The 25295-nt window shown below is 52.6% G+C and overlaps 1 protein-coding gene across 1 annotated transcript in view; it reads right to left on the bottom strand.

Moving 5' to 3' along the window:
- The window catches only part of LOC144762101 (beta-1,4 N-acetylgalactosaminyltransferase 2-like), a 335968-nt gene that overhangs the window by 102485 nt on the left and 208188 nt on the right, over positions 1-25295 (bottom strand). The window contains exons 5-6 of the mRNA XM_078647224.1: positions 23117-23297; positions 4368-4454 (exon numbers count right to left, since the gene is read on the bottom strand). Of these exons, the coding sequence (XP_078503350.1) occupies positions 4368-4454; positions 23117-23297 (268 nt within the window). The remainder of the gene's footprint in view (positions 1-4367; positions 4455-23116; positions 23298-25295) is intronic.

The following is a 25295-nucleotide window of genomic DNA, read 5'->3' as shown; positions in this document are numbered from 1 at the left end:
CAGTACGCCCTTAGGGTGGTTCACCATTTTGGGCTCCTGTGGAGAGAGAGAGGGTTCTTAAATTCCCACGGTACACCCATCCTGCATGGAGATCTAGTCTCGGCCTTGATGGAAGCAGTCCTCCTCCCAAGCAATTAGCAGTGATTAAATGCCAAGCACATAAGAAAGTGACAGATCTCATTGGTCAGGTAAATGCACTAGCCGACGTTACTACCCGAGCCACAGCCGAAGACAGAAGCACGCCGCAAATGTACGTGACCAGGTCACAAGCAGAACAATGGACTGATGCTAGAACCACTGTAAGAGAGATACAAACGACAGGCACACAAGACAAACTGACTGAGTGGACACGGGTGGGACTAAAAGACGAGGAAGGCTGCTGGAGGACTAAAGATGGGAACAAATGGCTATTACCCAATGCTTATCTGATCCCCATATTGACCATGGTACATTTACCTGCACACATAGGATCTGCCCCATGACCAAACTAATCACCAGAGTATGGCATTAATACAGGATAGCAGAACCAGCAAAACACCTAGTACAGCAATGCTTAGTATGCCTACAACACAACCCAGGGAAAGTGACATTATTACCACGGGGAGGGTTTGGAGTCCTCGACCACTCCTTCGAAATCCTCCAAATGGATTACATCCAACTAGAAAGGTGCCATGGTCTAAAATATGTTCTAGTGATCATGTGCGCCTTTAGCAAATGGGTGGAGGCATACCACACCCGCGACAATACCACCTTGGCTACTGCAAAGGTATTACTGAAGGAGTTCTTCCCCCGATACGGCCTTTGTAGAATTTTATGGAGCGACAATGGCCCCCACTTCATAGCAGAAGTAATACAGAACATACTGAAGGGTTTGTGGGTGAAACAAAAGTTGCATGCCTACTTCCACCCCCAGTCAGCGGGCCTGGTAGAAAGACACAATGTCACGCTAAAGTTGAAACTGGCAAAGATAGTAGCAACGACTGGGTTGAAATGGCCCGACGCCCTCCCATTGGCGTTGCTGTCAATGCGCTCCACCCCAACCAAACACCGATTGACCCCGTATGCAGTAGTCTTCGGCAGGCCTATGAACATTTGGGCGGCACCAAAGCCAACCTCCATTAATGATGTCCCAGACATATTAATGTCTGACTTTTTGTATAAATTGACGAACAAACTAACACTTATCCACCAACAGGTACAGCAAGCCATACCAGATGTATCCAGGGGCCCGGCACATGATATCAGGCCTGGAGATTTTGTACTGATCAAGAATTTCCAGAGGACGAAGAGTCTGGAACCTAGGTGGACGGGCCCCTGGCAAGTCTTGCTCACCACCCGAACTGCTCTTCGAGTGGAAGGAAAGCGAAACTGGCTTCATGCACATCACTGTAAAAAGATCTCCCCGACATTGACAACCCGCGAGGAAGTGCACGTCCAAGAAGAGATTCTGACGAAAGATCGACCAGCCCTGAGTTGCTACCCACAAACAGAGACACTTGAACTGGCAGAGTTTCCCGACCCCACAGCACCATCCAAGAAAGGGTACAACTTGAGGTCAACGAAAGGAGGGCGCCTTGACAAGCAGGCCACTAACTGAGTCAAGTTTCAGATCGGTAGCTAAATCTACAAATGCTACCAGGAGAATCGCTAGACAAAAGTATGTGGTCCTGCCAGTCATCAAGCCCCTTGAAGATGATGGAAGAACCCGGACGACCAAAGAACCACCGCAAAGACTCCAAAACTGCCAAATTGCACAGCACAAAGACAATCGCACTTGTAGCAGCATCTCTCATCTCTCTCTTGCTAATGGTCACAGTCTGGATCATTGAAGAGAGTGCTCCGGCATACAGAACAATGTCACCTACCATGCAACCCACCACTAACAAAGAACACTACCTGGTATCACTGTCACCACACCTCCGAGAACGACGCAAAGAATTCTGGAATAATTCTTTCGTACAACTATTGGACCAGCACACAACTATTGGACCAGCACAATCTTGCCGCAAATGTCACCAACTGTTGGGTCTGTGGACTGCTACCACATGCCACTGAACATTCCATTCCTTTCATCCCTTCACCCTTTTCCATTCATGGGTCCTGCCTCGCCTGGTTAATGCTCCTGCAAGAGAGCTACAAGGACAATGCCACATCCGATGGGACAATCAAGCAATTCTACGACGAGTTTTGGCTGAACAAAACAAGAAGAACGACCGCTCCCTTTTGCCCTCTCACTTCAAATGCAACCTTCCCAATGAACATCCCCGCCAAAGAGTGAGTAGAAATGCAAGTGTTCAACAACCCGGCCAGACCTACCTTTTCCTATCTAAAGAGAAGAACTGCCGCAACCATGACAGTGGCCCTATCTGTGGTGAATGTCTCAGGCCTTGTCTGCATCGAAGGCCACGGGACTAAGATCGTGGGTCGCAGCACTTGTCAAATAACGAGGACTCTGAACACTGCCGACCCCCCTTCATTTGTTGCATCACCCAACATCTACTTCGTCTGTGGTACCAAAACCTACACCTGGCTGCCAAAAGGCTGGGGGGGGGGGAACATGCTACATCGCCTTTGTTCTGCCTCCAACCTACACAGCACCTGCAGGATACCATCGAGAAAGGCAGTCCAAAGACACCGACCAAGCAGAATCTGCCACATCCCAGTTCCTCGATGCAGCAAAAGGACTTGTCCCGTTCTGGGGTCCGATGGCAAACAGCTGTGCCATCTGACGTCTGTCCCAAGCAGTAGAGACAGCCCTGAATGTCACAGCTGGCTTCCTCACCAAGAACACTGCTGAGCTTCAGGCAGTCCGCCTGGTGGCTTTACAGAACCGCCTTGTTCTAGACGTGGTACTAGTGGACCGTGGGGGAGCAAGCCGCATCATTGGTGCCAGTTGCTGCACTTTCATCCCTGACAACTCACCTTCAGTTTACAAGGCAATTGAACATCTTCACAGGCTGGCATCAGAGATCCATCAGGAGTCAGAGACTTGGACACTTGGAAGCTGATTTAGGGGCATTTTGAAAGAATGGGGTTGGAAAATGATGATCCTCTTGGTCCCAATCTTTGTAATGTGTGGCTGCTGTTTAAGGATACACTGTATACCACCCTTGTGTTCTCTTTGTCTGAACTCTCTGTGCCCTAAGAATGTGGACATTCAACTTGCAAAGATGAGAGTAATATATGACAGAGATGTACAGGACATTATGGACATGGAAGTGGACTGACAAGCTGGCTAGGATATGTTCAAAGGGGAGACTGTAAAAATGTAAAGCGACATACATGAACATTACCGGCGCCATCTTGCTTAGCGAGAGCCTCTGCATGCGCGTAAGCGGCAACCATCTTAGACATCGCAGCCATTTCATACTCTGCTGGTCACCTATGCTTCTGAACTAAGAGATGCACTCCTGTGAGGATGAACTAAGAGATTAACTCCTGTGAGGATGAAGTAAGAGATGCACTCCTGTGAGGATGAAGTAAGAGATGCATTCCTGTGAGGATGAACTGAGGGCTGCACTCCTGCATTGATGAACTAAGGGATGTACTCCTGTGAGGATGAAGTAAGAGATGCACTCCTGTGAGGATGAACTAAGAGATGCACTCCTGTGAGGATGAACTAAGAGATGCACTCCTGTGAGGATGAACTAAGAGATGCGCACCTGTGAGGATGAACTAAGGGATGCGATCCTACGGAGATGAACTAAGGGATGCGCTCCTGTGGGGATGAAATAAAGAATGAACTAAGAGATGCACTCCAGCGGGGATGACCTAAGGGATGTACTCCTGCGGGGAAAAACTAAGGCATGCACTCCTGCAGGGATGAACTAAGGGATGCGCTCCTGCGGGGATGAACTAAGGGATGCACTCCTGGGGAGATGAACTAAGGGATGCGCTCCTGTGGGGATGAATTAAGGGATGCGCTCCTGCTGGGATGAACTAAGGGATACGCTACTGCAGGGATGAACTAAGGGATACGCTCCTGTGGGGATGAACTAAGGGATGCGCTTCTGCAGGGTTGAACTAAGGGATGCGCTCCTGCAGGGATGAACTAAGGGATGCACTCCTGGGGGGATGAACTAAGGGATGCGCTCCTGCGAGGATGAACTAAGGGATGCGCTACTATGGGGATGAAGTAAGAGATGCACTCCTGGGGGCATGAACTAAGGGATGAGATCCTGCGGTCATGAACTAAGGGATGTGCTCCTGTGGGGATGAACTAAGATATGCGCTCTTGCAAGGATGAACTAAGAGATGCGCTCCTGTAGGGATAAGCTAAGTGTGTGGGGTTTGTGCAAAAACATCAGTCAACAGCATCTTTATAAATCTATCGTATGTCACTCGTTGGTGGAAGGTGGAATATTTACCTGCTCCAGGGTCGTGTAACCAGGGCAGTCTGGGCTGGCGGATCAGCACTGGAAACCGGGCGACATAAGGCCCCATCGTCAGCGTCACTGCGGAGGAAGCAGATTGATGTATGTCAATGTGTCCTTCAACATGTCACCTAGAAGAGATGTCACTCACGTCAATGTCTCCTGCAACGCCTCACTTAGAAGAGATATCACTCACGCCACTATCTCCTGCAACGCCTCACTTAGAAGAGATTTCACTCACGTCACTATCTCCAGCAATGACTCACTTAGAAGAGATTTCACTCACGTCCCTATCTCTTGCAACGCCTCACTTAGAAGAGATTTCACTCACGCCACTATCTCCAGCAATGACTCACTTAGAAGAGATTTCACTCACGTCACTATCTCTTGCAACGCCTCACTTAGAAGAGATGTCACTCATGCCACTATCTCCTGCAACGCCTCACTTAGAAGAGATCTCACGTACATCATTGGCTCACACAGAGCAGATTTCACTTGTGCCAATCATGTATGCTGTGCCTCCTTCCCAGCAGATAAAAGGTATGCCAATATCTCCTGTGAAACTTCTCAGCATAGAATTCACATATGAAATTTATATAGTGCTTACTATCCCTTTTGAGACATTGAAGCGCTTAACAGCGAGTAGCGTGCTACTCCTGAACTCAAAGTTAGTAGTAGTCCGGCAGTAGATCCATTTTTTGCTTCTTTTTCTTTGAGTAATAAAGGGTTAAGCTTGTGCTCCACAGATCCCATGCATTTACTCCAGACTGATGATGGAGGTAGATCTAATCACAAGCCATCCACCTACCTGTCCCTCTACGTGTCCATCTAATCACAAGCCATCCACCTACCTGTCCCTCTACGTGTCCATCTAATCACAAGCCATCCACCTACCTGTCCCTCTACGTGTCCATCTAATCACTCAACCATCCACCTACCTGTCCCTCTACGTGTCCATCTAATCACCAGCCATCCACCTACCTGTCCCTCTACGTGTCCATCTAATCACCAGCCATCCACCTACCTGTCCCTCTACGTGTCCATCTAATCACTCAACCATCCACCTATCCGTCCCTCTACGAATCCATCTAACCACTCAACGATCCACCTATCCGTCCCTCTACACGTCCATCTAATCACTCAAAAATGCACGTTTCTGTCCCTCTATGTGTCCATCTAATCACTCAACCATTCGCCTATCCGTACCTCTAGGCGTCCATCTAATCACTCAACTATCTACCTATCCGTCCCTCTAAGCTTCTATCTAATCACTCAACCATGAAGCTATCTGTCCCTCTATATCTACATCTAATCACTCATCCATCCACCTACCTGTCCCTCTACGTGTCCATCTAATCACTCAACCATCCACCTACCTGTCCCTCTACGTGTCCATCTAATCACTCAACCATCCACCTACCTGTCCCTCTACGTGTCCATCTAATCACTCAACCATCCACCTACCTGTCCCTCTACGTGTCCATCTAATCACTCAACCATTCGCCTATCCGTACCTCTAGGCATCCATCTAATCACTCAACCATGAAGCTATCTGTCCCTCTATATCTACATCTACTCACTCATCCATCCACCTACCTGTCATTCTTAGTGTCCATCTAATCACTCAACCACCCCCTACACATCCCTCTACATATTAATCTAATCACTCAACCATTCATCTACTCGCCCCTCTATGCGTCCATCGAATCACTCAACCATCCACCTATCCATCCCTCTACACGTCATCTAATCACTCAACCATCCACCTAACCGTCCCTCGACACGTACATTTAATCACTCAACCCTCCACCTACCTGTCCCTCTACATGTCAATCTAATCACTCAACCATCCACCTATCCGTCCCTCGACATGTCCATCTAATCACTCAACCATCCACCTATCTGTCCCTCTACACGTTGATCTAATCACTTAACCATTCACCTATCCTTCCTTCTGTATGGCCACCTAATCACTCAAACATGCACCTACCCGTCCCTCTACGCATCCATCTAATCGTGCAACCATCCGATCCCCCTATACGCATCCATCTAATCACTCAACCATCCACCTCTCCGTCCCTCTATATGTCCATCTAAGCATGCAACCATGCACCTATCCTTCCCTCTACAAGTTCATCTAAACACTCAATCATCCACCTATTTGTCCCTCTACATGTCCATCTAATCCCTTAACCATCCACCTACCTGTCCCTCTACGAATCCACTGTCCTTACAGACTCCCAGGCCTGCCTGTAAGGCTACAGACACTGCTCCAGATCCACTGTCCTTTCAGACTCCCAGGCCGGACTGTAAGTCTAAAGACACTGCCCCGGCTCCACTGTCCTATCCGACACCCAGGCCTGCCTGTAAGGCTACAGGCACTCCCCAGCTTCACTGTCCTTTCAGACTCCCAGGCCTGCCTGTAAGTCTGCAGACACTGCCCCAGCTCCACTGTCCTATCAGACTCCCGGGCCTGCCTGTAAGTCTGCAGACACTGCTCCAGCTCCACTGTCCTTTCAGACTCCCGGGCCTGCCAGTAAGTCTGCAGACACTGCTCCAGCTCCACTGTCCTTTCAGACTCCCAGGCCTGCCTGTAAGTCTAAAGACACTGCCCCAGCTCCACTGTCCTTTCAGACTCTTGGGCCTGCCTGTAAGGCTATAGACACTGCACCAGCTCCACTGTCCTTTCAGACTCCCACGCCTGCCTGTAAGTCTGCAGACACTGCCCCAGCTCCACTGTCCTATCAGACTTCCAGGCCTGCCTGTAAGGCTACAGACACTGCCCCAGGTCCACTGTCCTATCAGACTCCCAGGCCTGCCTGTAAGTCTGAAGACACTGCCCCAGCTCAACAGTCCTATCAGACTCCCAGGCCTGCCTGTAAGGCTACAGACACTGCCCCAGCTCCACTGTCCTATCAGACTCCCAGGACTGCCTGTAAGGCTACAGACACTGCCCCAGCTCCACTGTCCTATCAGACTCCCGGGCCTGCCTGTAAGGCTACAGGCACTCCCCCAGCTTCACTGTCCTTTCAGACTCCCAGGCCTGCCTGTAAGTCTGCAGACACTGCCCCAGCTCCACTGTCCTATCAGACTCTCAGGCCTGCCTGTAAGTCTGCAGACACTGCTCCAGCTCCACTGTCCTTTCAGACTCCCAGGCCTGCCTGTAAGTCTGCAGACACTGCTCCAGCTCCACTGTCCTTTCAGACTCCCAGGCCGGACTGTAAGTCTAAAGACACTGCCCCGGCTCCACTGTCCTATCAGACTCTCAGGCCTGCCAGTAAGGCTACAGACACTGCCCCAGCTCCACTGTCCTTTCAGACTCCCAGGCCTGCCTGTAAGGCTACAGACACTGCCCCAGCTCCACTGTCCTATCAGACTCCCAGGACTGCCTGTAAGGCTACAGACACTGCCCCAGCTCCACTGTCCTATCAGACTCCCGGGCCTGCCTGTAAGGCTACAGACACTGCCCCAGCTTCACTGTCCTTTCAGACTCCCAGGCCTGCCTGTAAGTCTGCAGACACTGCCCCAGCTCCACTGTCCTATCAGACTCCTGGGCCTGCCTGTAAGTCTGCAGACACTGCTCCAGCTCCACTGTCCTTTCAGACTCCCAGGCCTGCCTGTAAGTCTGCAGACACTGCCCCAGCTCCACTGTCCTTCAATACTCCCAGGACTGCCTACAAGGCCACAGATACTGCCCCAGCTTCACTGTCCTATCAGAGTCCCAGGACCGTCGGCAAATGTGATGGCAGTGCCCCCAGCTCCACTGTCCTATCTCGGCTCTCTCTCTGGCAGTGGAGGGCCCTCGAGGCGCTAGCGGTCATTTCTCATCTTCTTTCTGACAGGAGAGGCCCCTGGCAGGGGCTGGCAGTGGTCATCTCTGCTCTCTCCCTGGCAGGGGTTGGCAGTGGTCATCTCTGCTCTCTCTCTCTGGCAGGAGAGGCCCTGGCAGGGGCTGGCAGTGGTCATCTCTGCTCTCTCCCTGGCAGGGGTTGGCAGTGGTCATCTCTGCTCTCTCTCTGGCAGGAGAGGCCCTGGCAGGGGCTGGCAGTGGTCATCTCTGCTCTCTCTCTGGCAGGGGCTGGCAGTGGTCATCTCTGCTCTCTCCCTGGCAGGGGCTGGCAGTGGTCATCTCTGCTCTCTCCCTGGCAGGGGTTGGCAGTGGTCATCTCTGCTCTCTCTCTGGCAGGGGCTGGCAGTGGTCATCTCTGCTCTCTCCCTGGCAGGGGCTGGCAGTGGTCATCTCTGCTCCCTCCCTGGCAGGGGTTGGCAGTGGTCATCTCTGTTCTCTCTCTGGCAGGAGAGGCCCCGGCAGGGGCTGGCAGTGGTCATCTCTGCTCTCTCTCTGGCAGGGGAGGCCCTGGCAGGGGCTGGCAGTGGTCATCTCTGCTCTCTCTCTGGCAGGAGAGGCCCTGGCAGGGGCTGGCAGTGGTCATCTCTGCTCTCTCTCTGGCAGGAGATGCCCCGGCAGGGGCTGGCAGTGGTCATCTCTGCTCTCTCTCAGGCAGGAGATGCCCCGGCAGGGGCTGGCAGTGGTCATCTCTAATCTCTCTCTGGCAGGAGAGGCCCCGGCAGGGGCTGGCAGTGGTCATCTCTGCTCTCTCCCTGGCAGGGGCTGGCAGTGGTCATCTCTGCTCTCTCCCTGGCAGGGGCTGGCAGTGGTCATCTCTGCTCTCTCTCTGGCAGGAGATGCTCCGGCAGGGGCTGGCAGTGGTCATCTCTGCTCTCTCTCAGGCAGGAGATGCCCCGGCAGGGGCTGGCAGTGGTCATCTCTGCTCTCTCTCTGACAGGAGAGGCCCTGGCAGGGGCTGGCAGTGGTCGCCGGGAGGATAATATGTGATAAGTCAGACTTTTTGTGGCTCGAGTCCTGTTTCCCAGATCCAAGTGCATGAGCGTGAACTATTGAGGGATTTGAAATCACTCTTATTGAATGGGATCCTCATGCCCCTGGCAGTGCCACGGGCAGGGTTGGATTGGAATCAAAAATCAGCCCGGGCACACCAAAAAATGTGAGTTCACACTCCTGAGCCACACATGAATGCAAGTGAGACCACTGCTGCTCCGGCTCCTGCCCCGCTCCATCAGCATACATTAATGGGCGGGGCCACTGCTGCTCCGGCTCCCTGCCCCGCTTCATCAGCATACATTAATGGGCGGGGCCACTTCTGCTCCGGCCCCCTGCCCCGCTCCATCAGCATACATTAATGGGCGGGCCACTTCTGCTCCGGCCCCCTGCCCCGCTCAATCAGCATACATTAATGGACGGGCCACTTCTGCTCCGGCCCCCTGCCCCGCTCTATCAGCATACATTAATGGACAGGGCCACTTCTGCTCCGGCCCCCTGCCCCCGCTCCATCCGCATACATTAATGGACGGGGCCACTGCTGCTCCGGCTCCCTGCCCCGCTTCATCAGCATACATTAATTGGCGGGGCCACTTCTGCTCCGGCCCCCTGCCCCGCTCCATCAGCATACATTAATGGGCGGGGCCACTTCTGCTCCGGCCCCCTGCCCCGCTCCATCAGCATACATTAATGGGCGGGGCCACTTCTGTTCCGGCCCCCTGCCCCCGCTCCATCAGCATACATTAATGGGCGGGGCCACTTCTGTTCCGGCCCCCTGCCCCCGCTCCATCAGCATACATCAATGGGCGGGGCCACTTCTGCTCCGGCCCCCTGCCCCGCTCCATCAGCATACATTAATGGGCAGGGCCACTTCTGCTCCGGCCCCCTGCCCCCGCTCCATCAGCATACATTAATGGGCAGGGCCACTTCTGCTCCGGCCCCCTGCCCCCGCTCCATCAGCATACATTAATGGGCAGGGCCACTTCTGCTCCGGCCCCCTGCCCCCGCTCCATCAGCATACATTAATAGGCGGGCCACTTCTGCTCCGGCCCCCTGCCCCCACTCAATCAGCATACATTAATGGGCGTGGCCACTTCTGCTCCGGCCCCCTGCCCCCGCTCCATCAGCATACATTAATGGGCAGGGCCACTTCTGCTCCAGCCCCCTGCCCCCGCTCCATCAGCATACATTAATGGGCAGGGCCACTTCTGCTCCGGCCCCCTGCCCCCACTCAATCAGCATACATTAATGGGCGGGGCCACTTCTGCTCCGGCCCCCTGCCCCGCTTCATCCGCATACAGTAATGGGCGGGGCCACTTCTGCTCCGGCCCCTGCCCCCGCTCCATCAGCATACATTAATGGGCAGGGCCACTTCTGCTCCGGCCCCCTGCCCCCGCTCCATCAGCATACATTAATGGGCGGGCCACTTCTGCTCCTGCCTCCTGGCCCGCTCAATCAGCATACATTAATAGGCGGGGACACTTCTGCTCCGGCCCCCTGCCCTGCTCCATCAGCATACATTAATGGGCGGGCCACTTCTGCTCCTGCCTCCTGGCCCCGCTCCATCAGCATACATTAATAGACGGGGACACTTCTGCTCCGGCCCCCTGCCCTGCTCCATCAGCATACGTTAATGGGCAGGGCCACTTCTGCTCCGGCCCCCTGCCCCCGCTCCATCAGCATACATTAATGGGCAGGGCCACTTCTGCTCCGGCCCCCTGCCCCCGCTCCATCAGCATACATTAATGGGCGGGGCCACTTCTGCTTCGGCCCCCTGCCCTGCTCCATCAGCATACATTAATGGGCAGGGCCACTTCTGCTCCGGCCGCCTGACCCCGCTCCATCAGCATACGTTAATGGGCAGGGCCACTTCTGCTCCGGCCCCCTGCCCCCGCTCCATCAGCATACATTAATGGGCAGGGCCACTTCTGCTCCGGCCCCCTGCCCCCGCTCCATCAGCATACATTAATGGGCGGGGCCACTTCTGCTCCTGCCTCCTGGCCCGCTCAATCAGCATACATTAATAGGCGGGGCCACTTCTGCTCCGGCCCCCTGCCCTGCTCCATCAGCATACATTAATGGGCGGGGCCACTTCTGCTCCTGCCTCCTGGCCCCGCTCCATCAGCATACAGTAATGGGTGGGGCCACTACTGCTCCGGCCCACTGGCCCGCTCAATCAGCATACAGTAATGGGTGGGGCCACTACTGCTCCGGCCCCCTGGCCCGCTCCATCAGCATATATTAATGGGCGGGGCCACTTCTGCTCTGGACCCCTGCCCCCGCTCCATCAGCATACATTAATAGACGGGGACGCTTCTGCTCCGGCCCCCTGCCCTGCTCCATCAGCATACATTAATGGGCGGGCCACTTCTGCTCCTGCCTCCTGGCCCCGCTCCATCAGCATACATTAATGGGCGGGGCCACTTCTGCTCCAGCCCCCTGACCCGCTCCATCAGCATACAGTAATGGGTGGGGCCACTACTGCTCCGGCCCGCTAGCCCGCTCAATCAGCATACAGTAATGGGTGGGGCCACTACTGCTCCGGCCCCCTGGCCCGCTCCATCAGCATACATTAATGGGCGGGGCCACTTCTGCTCCGGCCCCCTGCCCCGCTCCATCAGCATACATTAATGGGCAGGGCCACTTCTGCTCCAGCCCCCTGCCCCCGCTCCATCAGCATACATTAATGGGCGGGGCCACTTCTGCTCCGGCCCCCTGCCCCCACTCCATCAGCATACATTAATGGGCGGGCCACTTCTGCTCCTGCCTCCTGGCCCCGCTCCATCAGCATACATTAATAGACGGGGACACTTCTGCTCCGGCCCCCTGCCCCGCTCCATCAGCATACATTAATGGGCAGGGCCACTTCTGCTCCGGCCCCCTGCCCCCGCTCCATCAGCATACATTAATGGGCAGGGCCACTTCTGCTCCAGCCCCCTGCCCCCGCTCCATCAGCATACATTAATGGGCGGGGCCACTTCTGCTCCGGCCCCCTGCCCCCGCTCAATCAGCATACAGTAATGGGTGGGGCCACTACTGCTCCGGCCCCCTGGCCCCGCTCCATCAGCATACATTAATGGGCAGGGCCACTTCTGCTCCGGCACCCTGCCCCCACTCCATCAGCATTCATTAATGGGCAGGGCCACTTCTGCTCCGGCCCCCTGGCCCGCTCAATCAGCATACATTAATGGGCAGGGCCACTTCTGCTCCTGCCTCCTGGCCCGCTCAATCAGCATACATTAATGGGCAGGGCCACTTCTGCTCCGGCCCCCTGCCCCCGCTCCATCAGCATACATTAATGGGCAGGGCCACTTCTGCTCCTGCCTCCTGGCCCGCTCAATCAGCATACATTAATAGGCGGGGCCACTTCTGCTCCGGCCCCCTGCCCTGCTCCATCAGCATACATTAATGGGCGGGGCCACTTCTGCTCCTGCCTCCTGGCCCCGCTCCATCAGCATACAGTAATGGGTGGGGCCACTACTGCTCCGGCCCACAGGCCCGCTCAATCAGCATACAGTAATGGGTGGGGCCACTACTGCTCCGGCCCCCTGGCCCGCTCCATCAGCATATATTAATGGGCGGGGCCACTTCTGCTCCGGCCCCCGGCCCCCGCTCCATCAGCATACATTAATAGACGGGGACACTTCTGCTCCGGCCCCCTGCCCTGCTCCATCAGCATACATTAATGGGCGGGGCCACTTCTGCTCCTGCCTCCTGGCCCCGCTCCATCAGCATACATTAATAGACGGGGACACTTCTGCTCCGGCCCCCTGCCCTGCTCCATCAGCATACATTAATGGGCAGGGCCACTTCTTCTCCGGCCCCCTGCCCCGCTCCATCAGCATATATTAATGGGCGGGGCCACTTCTGCTCCGGCCCCCTGCCTCGCTACATCAGCGTACATTAATGGGCAGGGCCACTTCTGCTCCGGCCCCCTGCCCCGCTCCATCAGCATTCATTAATGGGCAGGGCCACTTCTGCTCCAGCCCCCTGGCCAGCTCCATCAGCATACAGTAATGGGTGGGGCCACTACTGCTCCGGCCCACTAGCCCGCTCAATCAGCATACAGTAATGGGTGGGGCCACTACTGCTCCGGCCCCCTGGCCCGCTCCATCAGCATACATTAATGGGCGGGGCCACTTCTTCTCCGGCCCCCTGCCCCGCTCCATCAGCATACATTAATGGGCAGGGCCACTTCTGCTCCGGCCCCCTGCCCTGCTCCATCAGCATACATTAATGGGCAGGGCCACTTCTGCTCCGGCCCCCTGCCCCCGCTCCATCAGCATACATTAATGGGCGGGGCGACTTCTGCTTCAGCCCCCTGCCCCCACTCAATCAGCATACATTAATGGGCAGGGCCACTTCTGCTCCGGCCCCCTGCCCCCGCTCCATCAGCATACATTAATGGGCGGGGCCACTTCTGCTCCGGCCCCCTGCCCCCACTCAATCAGCATACATTAATGGGCGGGGCCACTTCTGCTCCGGCCCCCTGCCCCCTGCCCCCGCTCCATCAGCATACATTAATGGGCAGGGCCACTTCTGCTCCGGCACCCTGCCCCTGCTCAATCAGCATACAGTAATGGGTGGGGCCACTACTGCTCCGGCCCCCTGGCCCCGCTCCATCAGCATACATTAATGGGCCGGGCCACTTCTGCTCCGGCACCCTGCCCCCACTCCATCAGCATTCATTAATGGGCAGGGCCACTTCTGCTCCGGCCCCCTGGCCCGCTCAATCAGCATACAGTAATGGGTGGGGCCACTACTGCTCCGGCCCCCTGGCCCGCTCAATCAGCATACAGTAATGGGTGGGGCCACTACTGCTCTGGCCCCCTGGCCCGCTCCATCAGCATACATTAATGGGCGGGGCCACTTCTGCTCCAGCCCATCTGCCCCGCTCAATCAGCATACATTAATGGGCCAGCCCAGGGGAGGAGGGAGTGACACCTCGGCCCATCCGCCTCTAGAAAGGCCACTCAGGCACCCACTGGGCCGCTGGCGGCATCCTAACGCCACAGACCAGCCCCAGGCTGCCCCAAAAAGCAGCCCGTGGCTGGAACTCAGCTGTCGCACTTCGGCCATTTCCAGAGTGCCCGCTTTACCAATCCGACACTGGTGCCACGGGCTGTCAATAATGGGTAGCAGGAGTGGGGGCGTTGGGGACAGTAGCGGATACTGCCTTTCCTATCACAGACACTCGGGGCCAAATTATCAAGAACGGCGTTAAAATGATCGCCGCTTTAACGGCAGGAAAGCGGTGATAAGGGGCTTGATAATATGCCCTTGTGAATTCCCATAGAAGCTCAGGTTCTGGTGTGAAGGACATCAAACCTGGGCTTCTATGGGAATTCACAAGGGCATGTTATCAGGCCCATTATCGCCGTTCTTGATAATATGCCCCTTTATCTTTTGAGGAGGGGGAGGGGGTGTTGTGTGGAATGTTATAATCCCCCACCCCCTTTAACAGTCTATCACAGAATCCAAGAACTCTCTAAAGCACCAATTTGAGGTTCAGGGGTGCCACCTCTGCACGCCCATCCCACCCTTGGCCTCTCTCCTGAGAGTAGAGAGGATTGTCACACTGAGCAGGATAAGCATCCTCGTGAATGCGGAAAGGGAGGGTGTAAACAAGCACACAGACGACATTGTGCGAATAATTGAACACGCGGCTCTTCAAGGACTGTCGATCCAGTTTCTTCTGTCTGCAGTGACAGCTCTTTAGAAACGTTTTCTTCCAAATCAGTTTTCGTGATCTAAAAACAAGCCTGTCCATCGCCTGGGACTGCATCTCTTGGCAGGCAGCCCAGGAGGAGCGGCAAACCCCATATATTCAGTGCTCCTGAAGCAATATGCTGATGCCCCCCAGGCCTGGGCAAATTAAGGCATGAGGAGGAGTGTGAGAGGGAAACAAAGGTTTAGAGAGAGGAAAGAAGGGTTGAAGGGGAGCTATGGCAGATTTATCAAGAGATAAAGTGATAAAATGGAGGAGGACGAGAGAGAAAGTTACACAGATGATGAGGGATTACGTGGGAGGAGAGGCTATGAAGGGGAGTTAGGACTGTGGATAGTCTGAGCCTGAGACTTGTTGTGAAGCAGCGTAGCGGAGGTGGAATCTACTCACTAGAGCAGCAGAGGTGGAATCTACTCACTAGAGCAGCAGAGGTGGAATCTACTCACTAGAGCAGCAGAGGTGGAATCTACTCACTAGAGCAGCAGAGGTGGAATCTACTCACTAGAGCAGCAGAGGTGGAATCTACTCACTAGAGCAGCGGAGGTGGAATCTACTCACTAGAGCAGCAGAGGTGGAATCTACTCACTAGTGCACCGGAGGTGGAATCTACTCACTAGTGCACCGGAGGTTGAATCTACTCACTAGTGCACCGGAGGTGGAATCTACTCACTAGTGCACCGGAGGTGGAATCTACTCACTAGTGCACCGGAGGTGGAATCTTCTCACTAGAGCAGTGGAGGTGAAATCTACTCACTAGTGCACCGGAGGTGGAATCTACTCACTAGTGCACCGGAGGTGGAATCTACTCACTAGTGCACCGGAGGTGGAATCTACTCACTAGTGCACCGGAGGTGGAATCTACTCACTAGAGCAGCGGAGGTGGAATCTACTCACTAGAGCAGCAGAGGTGGAATCTACTCACTATTGCACCGGAGGTGGAATCTACTCACTAGAGCAGCAGAGGTGGAATCTACTCACTAGTGCACCGGAGGTGGAATCTACTCACTAGAGCACCGGAGGTGGAATCTACTCACTAGTGCACCGGAGGTGGAATCTACTCACTAGAGCAGCGGAGGTGGAATCTACTCACTAGTGCACCGGAGGAGAATCTACTCACTAGAGCAGCAGAGGTGGAATCTACTCACTAGTGCACCGGAGGTGGAATCTACTCACTAGAGCAGCAGAGGTGGAATCTACTCACTAGTGCACCGGAGGTGGAATCTACTCACTAGAGCAGCAGAGGTGGAATCTACTCACTAGTGCACCGGAGGTGGAATCTACTCACTAGTGCACCGGAGGTGGAATCTACTCACTAGAGCAGCGGAGGTGGAATCTACTCACTAGTGCACCGGAGGTGGAATCTACTCACTAGTGCACCAGAGGTGGAATCTACTCACTAGAGCAGCAGAGGTGGAATCTACTCACTAGTGCACCGGAGGTGGAATCTACTCACTAGAGCAGCAGAGGTGGAATCTACTCACTAGTGCACCGGAGGTGGAATCTACTCACTAGAGCAGCGGAGGTGGAATCTACTCACTAGTGCACCGGAGGTGGAATCTACTCACTAGTGCACCGGAGGTGGAATCTACTCACTAGAGCAGCGGAGGTGGAATCTACTCACTAGTGCACCGGAGGTGGAATCTACTCACTAGTGCACCAGAGGTGGAATCTACTCACTAGTGCACCGGAGGTGGAATCTACTCACTAGTGCACCGGAGGTGGAATCTACTCACTAGAGCAGCGGAGGTGGAATCTACTCACTAGTGCACCGGAGATGGAATCTACTCACTAGAGCAGCAGAGGTGGAATCTACTCACTAGTGCACCGGAGGTGGAATCTACTCACTAGAGCAGCAGAGGTGGAATCTACTCACTAGTGCACCGGAGGTGGAATCTACTCACTAGTGCACCGGAGGTGGAATCTACTCACTAGAGCAGCGGAGGTGGAATCTACTCACTAGTGCACCGGAGGTGGAATCTACTCACTGGTGCACCGGAGGTGGAATCTACTCACTAGAGCAGCGGAGGTGGAATCTACTCACTAGTGCACCGGAGGTGGAATCTACTCACTAGTGCACCAGAGGTGGAATCTACTCACTAGAGCAGCGGAGGTGGAATCTACTCACTAGTGCACCGGAGGTGGAATCTACTCACTAGAGCAGCAGAGGTGGAATCTACTCACTAGTGCACCGGAGGTGGAATCTACTCACTAGTGCACTGGAGGTGGAATCTACTCACTAGAGCAGCAGAGGTGGAATCTACTCACTAGTGCACCGGAGGTGGAATCTACTCACTAGAGCAGCAGAGGTGGAATCTACTCACTAGTGCACCGGAGGTGGAATCTACTCACTAGTGCACCGGAGGTGGAATCTACTCACTAGTGCACTGGAGGTGGAATCTACTCACTAGAGCAGCAGAGGTGGAATCTACTCACTAGTGCACCGGAGGTGGAATCTACTCACTAATGCAGCAGAGGTGGAATCTACTCAATAGTGCACTGGAGATTGAATCTACTCACTAGTGCAGCGGAGGTGGAATCTACTCAATAATGCAGTGGACATCCCGCCATTGCAAACCCTGTGCGACTCCCTCGCCACCTTCCTCCACAGCAAGATCGCTGACATCCATGACAGCTTCAACGCCCAGCACAGCCCCAACAGACACCGACACTCCAGACACCCCGCACACCATCGACCACAACCCCCTGCCAGCCTGGGTCAACGTGAACGTAGATGACACCATCAAGACCATGAGCACAATCCACTCCGGCTCCCCGTCAGACCTACTCCCGCACCACATCTTCAACAAAGCCAGCAGCTCCATCGCACCCCACCTACGCAATGTCATCAATCTCTCCACTGAGACCGCGACCTTCCCAGAGAACTGGAAACACACCGAGATCAATGCCCTACTCAAAAAACCCAAGGCGGACCGAGAGACGTGTGGGGGGCTTGGCAAAATTAGGCAGAATAGACCAGAGGACAGTAGGCAGAACAACAAGTGAGGGATGGGGGACAGAAGGCAGGACAAGCAGTGTAGGCTGGGGGATAGACGGCAGGACAAGCAGGATAGAGCAGGGGACAAAAGGCAGAAGAATAAGGGTGGACCAGTGGACAGTAAGCAGGACCACAAAGTCCAGTGCAGCAGAGGTGGAATCTACTCACTAGTGCACCGGAGGTGGAATCTACTCACTAGAGCAGCAGAGGTGGAATCTACTCACTAGTGCACCGGAGGTGGAATCTACTCACTAGTGCACCGGAGGTGGAATCTACTCACTAGAGCAGCGGAGGTGGAATCTACACACTAGTGCACCGGAGGTGGAATCTACTCACTAGTGCAGCAGAGGTGGAATCTACTCACTAGAGCAGCGGAGGTGGAATCTACTCACTAGTGCACCGGAGGTGGAATCTACTCACTAGAGCAGCAGAGGTGGAATCTACTCACTAGTGCACCGGAGGTGGAATCTACTCACTAGAGCAGCAGAGGTGGAATCTACTCACTAGAGCAGCAGAAGTGGAATCTACTCACTAGTGCACCGGAGGTGGAATCTACTCACTAGTGCACCGGAGGTGGAATCTACTCACTAGAGCAGCAGAGGTGGAATCTACTCACTAGTGCACCGGAGGTGGAATCTACTCACTAGAGCAGCGGAGGTGGAATCTACTCACTAGTGCACCGGAGGTGGAATCTACTCACTAGTGCACCGGAGGTGGAATCTACTCACTAGTGCACCGGAGGTGGAATCTACTCACTAGAGCAGCGGAGGTGGAATCTACTCACTAGTGCACCGGAGGTGGAATCTACTCACTAGTGCAGCAGAGGTGGAATCTACTCACTAGTGCACCGGAGGTGGAATCTACTCACTAAAGCACCGGAGGTGGAATCTACTCACTAGAGCAGCGGAGGTGGAATCTACTCACTAGTGCACCGGAGGTGGAATCTACTCACTAGAGCAGCAGAGGTGGAATCTACTCACTAGTGCACCGGAGGTGGAATCTACTCACTAGAGCAGCAGAGGTGGAATCTACTCACTAGAGCAGCAGAAGTGGAATCTACTCACTAGTGCACCGGAGGTGGAATCTACTCACTAGTGCACCGGAGGTGGAATCTACTCACTAGAGCAGCAGAGGTGGAATCTACTCACTAGTGCACCGGAGGTGGAATCTACTCACTAGTGCACCGGAGGTGGAATCTACTCACTAGTGGAATCTACTCACTAGAGCAGCAGAGGTGGAATCTACTCACTAGTGCACCGGAGGTGGAATCTACTCACTAGTGCACCGGAGGTGGAATCTACTCACTAGAGCAGCAGAGGTGGAATCTACTCACTAGTGCACCGGAGGTGGAATCTACTCACTAGAGCAGCAGAGGTGGAATCTACTCACTAGTGCACCGGAGGTGGAATCTACTCACTAGTGCACCGGAGGTGGAATCTACTCACTGGAGCAGCAGAGGTGGAATCTACTCACTAGTGCACCGGAGGTGGAATCTACTCACTAGAGCAGCGGAGGTGGAATCTACTCACTAGAGCAGCAGAGGTGGAATCTACTCACTAGAGCAGCAGAGATGGAATCTACTCACTAGAGCAGCGGAGGTGGAATCTACTCACTAGTGCACCGGAGGTGGAATCTACTCACTAGAGCAGCAGAGGTGGAATCTACTCACTAGTGCACCGGAGGTGGAATCTACTCACTAGTGCACCGGAGGTGGAATCTACTCACTAGAGCAGCAGAGGTTGAATCTACTCACTAGTGCACCGGAGGTGGAATCTACTCACTAGTGCACCGGAGGTGGAATCTACTCACTAGTGCACCGGAGGTGGAATCTACTCACTAGTGCACCGGAGGTGGAATCTACTCACTAGAGCAGCAGAGGTGGAATCTACTCACTAGTGCACCGGAGGTGGAATCTACTCACTAGTGCAGCAGAGGTGGAATCTACTCACTAGTGCACCGGAGGTGGAATCTACTCACTAGTGCAGCGGAGGTGGAATCTACTCACTAGTGCACCGGAGGTGGAATCTACTCACTAGTGCAGCGGAGGTGGAATCTACTCAATAATGCAGTGGACATCCCGCCATTGCAAACCCTGTGCGACTCCCTCGCCACCTTCCTCCACAGGAAGATCGCTGACATCCATGACAGCTTCAACGCCCAGCACAGCCCCAACAGACACCGACACTCCAGACACCCCGCACACCATCGACCACAACCCCCTGCCAGCCTGGGTCAACGTGAACGTAGATGACACCATCAAGACCATGAGCACAATCCACTCCGGCTCCCCGTCAGACCTACTCCCGCACCACATCTTCAACAAAGCCAGCAGCTCCATCGCACCCCACCTACGCAATGTCATCAATCTCTCCTCTGAGACCGCGACCTTCCCAGAGAACTGGAAACACACCGAGATCAATGCCCTACTCAAAAAACCCAAGGCGGACCGAGAGACGTGTGGGGGGCTTGGCAAAATTAGGCAGAATAGACCAGAGGACAGTAGGCAGAACAACAAGCGAGGGATGGGGGACAGAAGGCAGGACAAGCAGTGTAGGCTGGGGGATAGACGGCAGGACAAGCAGGATAGACCAGGGGACAGAAGGCAGAAGAATAAGGGTGGACCAGTGGACAGTAAGCAGGACCACAAGAGTGGACTGGGGACACAAGGCAGGACCACCAAGAATGTGCCGGGGACAGTAGGCAAAAGAGCTTGGTAGGCCGGGAACAGAAGGTAGGAGACATGTGGTGGGCTGGGGGACAGTTGGCAGGACAAGCAGGATGGGATGGGGACAGAAGGTAGGACAAGTAGCGTGGGCTGGGGGACAGACGGAAGGACAAGGAGGATAGACCAGGTGACAGTAGGCAGGACAAGCAGCGAGGGAAGGGGGACAGAAGGCAGGACAATCAGTGTAGGCAGGGGGACAGACGGCCGGACAAGCAGGGTGGTCTGGGAGGACAGTAGGCAGGACAAGCACGGTGGGATGGAGACAGAAGGCAGGACAAGACAGGTGGTCCTGGGGACAGTAGGCAGGACAAGCAGGGTGTGCTGAGGGGACAGTAGACAGTACTGGTGGGGTGAGCCGGGAGCCAGTAGGCATGAGAAGCAGTGTGAGCTAGGGGGCAGTAAAAAGGACAAGCAGGGTGAGCTAGGGGGCAGTAAAAAGGACAAGCAGGGTGAGCTAGGGGGTAGTAGACAGCACAAGCAGGGTGGGTTGGGGAGAGAATGTAGAACAAGCAGGGTGGGCCGGAGGACAGTAGACAGGAGAAGCATGGTGGGCTAGGAGACAGAAGGCAGGGGAATCAGAGTGCACTTGGGGATAGTGGGCAGTACCAAAACGGTGAGGGTGAGGACAGTAAGCAGGACAAGCAGTGTGGGCCGGGGGACAGAAGGAAGGAGAAGCAGGGTGGGCAGAGGACAGAAGGAAGGAGAAGTAGGGTGGTCCGAGGACAGAAGGAAGAAGGAACAGGGAGGGCTGGGGGACAGAAGGAAGAGACTCTGCAAGTCTTGGCCTCTTTTCTCCAAATCACAGAGGTGCAGAAACAAAGACCACAGTCTGCAAGAAATAGCGCCTCATTGGTCATGTCTGCGGTCATAGATGATGAATCACAGACATGTTTGTGTGCTATACTTCTATAATATAAAGAACAAGTGATGGCTCGAATGCTGAACAATGCAAACATTCACCCCCAGTCACAGAGATCTGGGTTTAATCCATCATTCAGTCTTGCTCACCACACCACCCCAGTTTGAACCCAGCCCTATGCAAATCAGTCTTGGCTCTGTTCCTCATGGGAACAGTCCAGCCCGGACTGCCAAGCCAGGTCCTCCCTGGACCGGACACAAGCATCCTGGGATGGGTTTCGGGGCCTCACCCCTCATCAGCCAGGCTAGCTTGAATCCGGAGGTGTAGTGAGCATGGGACCCACATCAGGGCATACCCTTCCCACCTAGGGTGACAAAAGCAAAAAGAACAATTGATGGACGGAAAGCTGAACAATGCAAATGTTTGTCCCCAGTCACAGAGATCTGGGTTTAATCATTATTTTTTTTTCTCACCATGCCACCCCAGTTTGGACCCAGCGTGGCGTACAAAAACACCCATATTTGTGACTGGGGGTGAATGTTTGATTTATTCAGCACTCTGTCCATCATCTGCTCTGTTGGCATGTGTCGCCCAATGTGAGAAGGGTACTCCGAGATGTGGGTCCTATGCACCTGATTCAAGCTAGTCTGGCTGATGAGGGGTGATACCCCGAAACCGTTACAAGGATGCCTGTTTCTGGTACAGGGATATAGGTCCTATAAGTTGATGTATTGTATCTGTTTGCAGAACTTGTTCTTACTACTTGGTATTTTTTTAAATTGGTGTGGCTCTCCCTCTTGAGTTGTTTTGTCATTTATTGATCATTGTGTGAATTTTCAGATATCTTGCACTCCCGAGGTTATAATGAGGGATCAGTATCCTGAGGAAGGCCAGTGACCCTTTTGGGCATTAATAGATGGCTGAAACATGTTGGTACAGGCGGATGGGGTAATAGAAATGTAACTCCTCCTATATACCCATTCTTAAACTTTAAATCCTGTCAAGGAGAGCAAACAATAAATAATGATTTAGGCACCCGCTTAGACAGTTTTACATAAACTTCTTTCTGCAATAGGGATCCCTCATAAGAAAAATATTTGTTTTTTCTTTGAATTTATATTTAAAAAATGTGTGCTCCGCCCTGAGTGTTGGTCTGCACCAGGGAGTGACGGCGACCATATGATGAGGCATGTCACTGCATAGTGGGTGAGGGCAATCATAAACATTTCCTGTGTTTTCCCCCAACATTTTCCCAACAGATTCTTTCATACTTTCTATTTATTCTCCTTTCCCCCTTTTTTTGCTTTTTATATTTCCTAGCTCTTATACTAAGGCGTAGGGTTTTGTCCTTCTCGTGTAGCGAGGTTGATAGTTTAGTTGGGAGAATGAGGCCCACTCTCTAGTCCCTCCCCTTTTGTGTGTGTATATATATGTGCAGTGATACTCACCAGCATAGTCTGTGTGAATATGACGTACCGTATTGGTGCACGTTACATGTGATGGTGCTTGTTACACAGCATGGCAGGCGTGCAGTAATGCTCACTAGTATCGCATTGGTGGGGCTACACAGAAAGGCCGACGTGCAGTGATACTCACCCGTATCCACATCATGAATATTATACACAGTGCTGGTGTACGTGGTGTGCTGAAGGATGAAGTTCACCAGCTCCAGGTGTGGAGTAGAAATGGTCATTTCCTTTTCACCCCTCCCCTGCACCACTTCTGCTGAGACATTGGCTAGAGTATTGAAGGCTCCCAGGGCAGCAGTCAAGGTCACCTTAAGGAGAAGCGGTCACATGACATGTAGATTATTTCAAGATACCACCTCTCCTCCCCAATCGAATCACAGCACAACTACTGTTTTTTTTTTGTTACACAAGCAGTACATACATATATTGTTTTCACTAAAAAAACAAAGGTTAAAGTAACGCTATAATAAGATGATGAAATGAGTTAAAAACGGACTAAAATAAATCAAATTGATATTAGCCAGTTATAGTTCCGCAAGCCAACTAAATAGTAACTTGCACTCCCGGAATGCACTGCTTATGACCGCGCATGTTACACCATTCATGACATCTTAAATAAATCATTGATGACATCACGGATGACATCACCCAAAGAGTGTGAGAGTTTGCTATACACTTACCCCAAATAAAGGTATTGAGTAAGATTCATCTACAAAGATAAATACAATGTATCCCGAGCAAAGTCAAACATTATACAAGTCATCAATCAAAATAAAGCATCATATTCCAAGATAGGTGTAAGTCTTCTTCTTTAATATTCACGACAGCATCTCTTTGATTGCTAGCCAACACGTGTTTCGTCTAATTTAGCAGTTTGTGCATTTAGACTTCATCAGGGCTAGAATGTACAACAAAAACAACAATTACAAACTAAATATGTCAATGCAGAACATATTTAAAAAGTAGTGCAGAGAAGACAAGGTTTATCTCAACCCAGTGACATCCATATCACCTCAAAAATTAATCTTAATCTTATCTCTGATTTTATTGGATGTAGATAAGGTATAATAATTAATTTTATTGCTGAGGACTTAATAAAGATGTTCTGTTTTAGATTTTGTGACCGGACTTTGCCCTGACGAGGGTTTCGATAATTCTATAAATTGAGGTGCTACTTCTTCGTTGAATCGACTTTAAACTTCAAATTTAGTGAGTATTGCAGCTGTCTTTATGACTTTTTGCCTAGCGTAATGATGTAGACGATTGGGAGTGGTAGTGCCACTTCAAGGTCGAGATGGATTTAATTCGGTAAATATCTCCTCTATAATATTTTGTTATGCAGCTTCTTCATTGCGCCACTCGGAACAGGTAGTCAGTGGTGTCGCCAGTTTCGTAAATACATGTGCTGGTAAGCGTTTCTATTAGCATTATTTTTCTTATACCTATTGTTACTCACTCAGGGTTTCTTTAGGCGTCCCGATTTCTGTGGATTTTGCTTGGTTGGATATGTCTTTTTACGTTATTCTTCCTTATTTTTCATTGAATTTTCACTTTGGGTTTCTTTCTGGTTTTATTGAGTTTGCCTTTGCACTTCTTATCTCATTAATAACTTATTGGTCATTCTCTGTTCACTTTTTTAATATGCTTTATTCACTTTGGGTGTTTTGTTTGAATCTGTAACCTTGACATATAGGTGGCAATTTTATGTGGATGCTCCTGTCTTTTCAGGTGATATGGATGTCACTGGGTTGAGATAAACCTTGTCTTCTCTGCACTACTTTTTAAATATGTTCTGCATTGACATATTTAGTTTGTAATTGTTGTTTTTGTTGTACATTCTAGCCCTGATGAAGTCTAAATGCACAAACTGCTAAATTAGACGAAACACGTGTTGGCTAGCAATCAAAGAGATGCTGTTGTGAATATTAAAGAAGAAGACTTACACCTATCTTGGAATATGATGCTTTATTTTGATTGATGACTTGTATAATGTTTGACTTTGCTCGGGATACATTGTATTTATCTTTGTTGATGTGGTTTACTACATTATATGGTGACGGTTAGATAGACGTCATCCCTATCCCTAGTAGCAGCCCTAACAAGTTCCATTTATTACTGTTGGCAATAGAGCGCAAGCACATAACCTTCTATCTATTGCACTTTCATAAGATTCATCTACAGCCAGCTGTGCCTTACATACAAGAATCATTCTCCATTACGGCTCTAATGAAATAGGGGCACAGGTTCAAGAGATTGAGTATTTTTTGGTGCATGGTGTTGGATCACAATCCCTTAAAATGCCCGAA

Source organism: Lissotriton helveticus, chromosome 6 (genome assembly GCF_964261635.1).
Source record: "Lissotriton helveticus chromosome 6, aLisHel1.1, whole genome shotgun sequence".
Taxonomy (NCBI): domain Eukaryota; kingdom Metazoa; phylum Chordata; class Amphibia; order Caudata; family Salamandridae; genus Lissotriton; species Lissotriton helveticus.
This window is presented reverse-complemented; position numbering and strand designations above follow the sequence as displayed.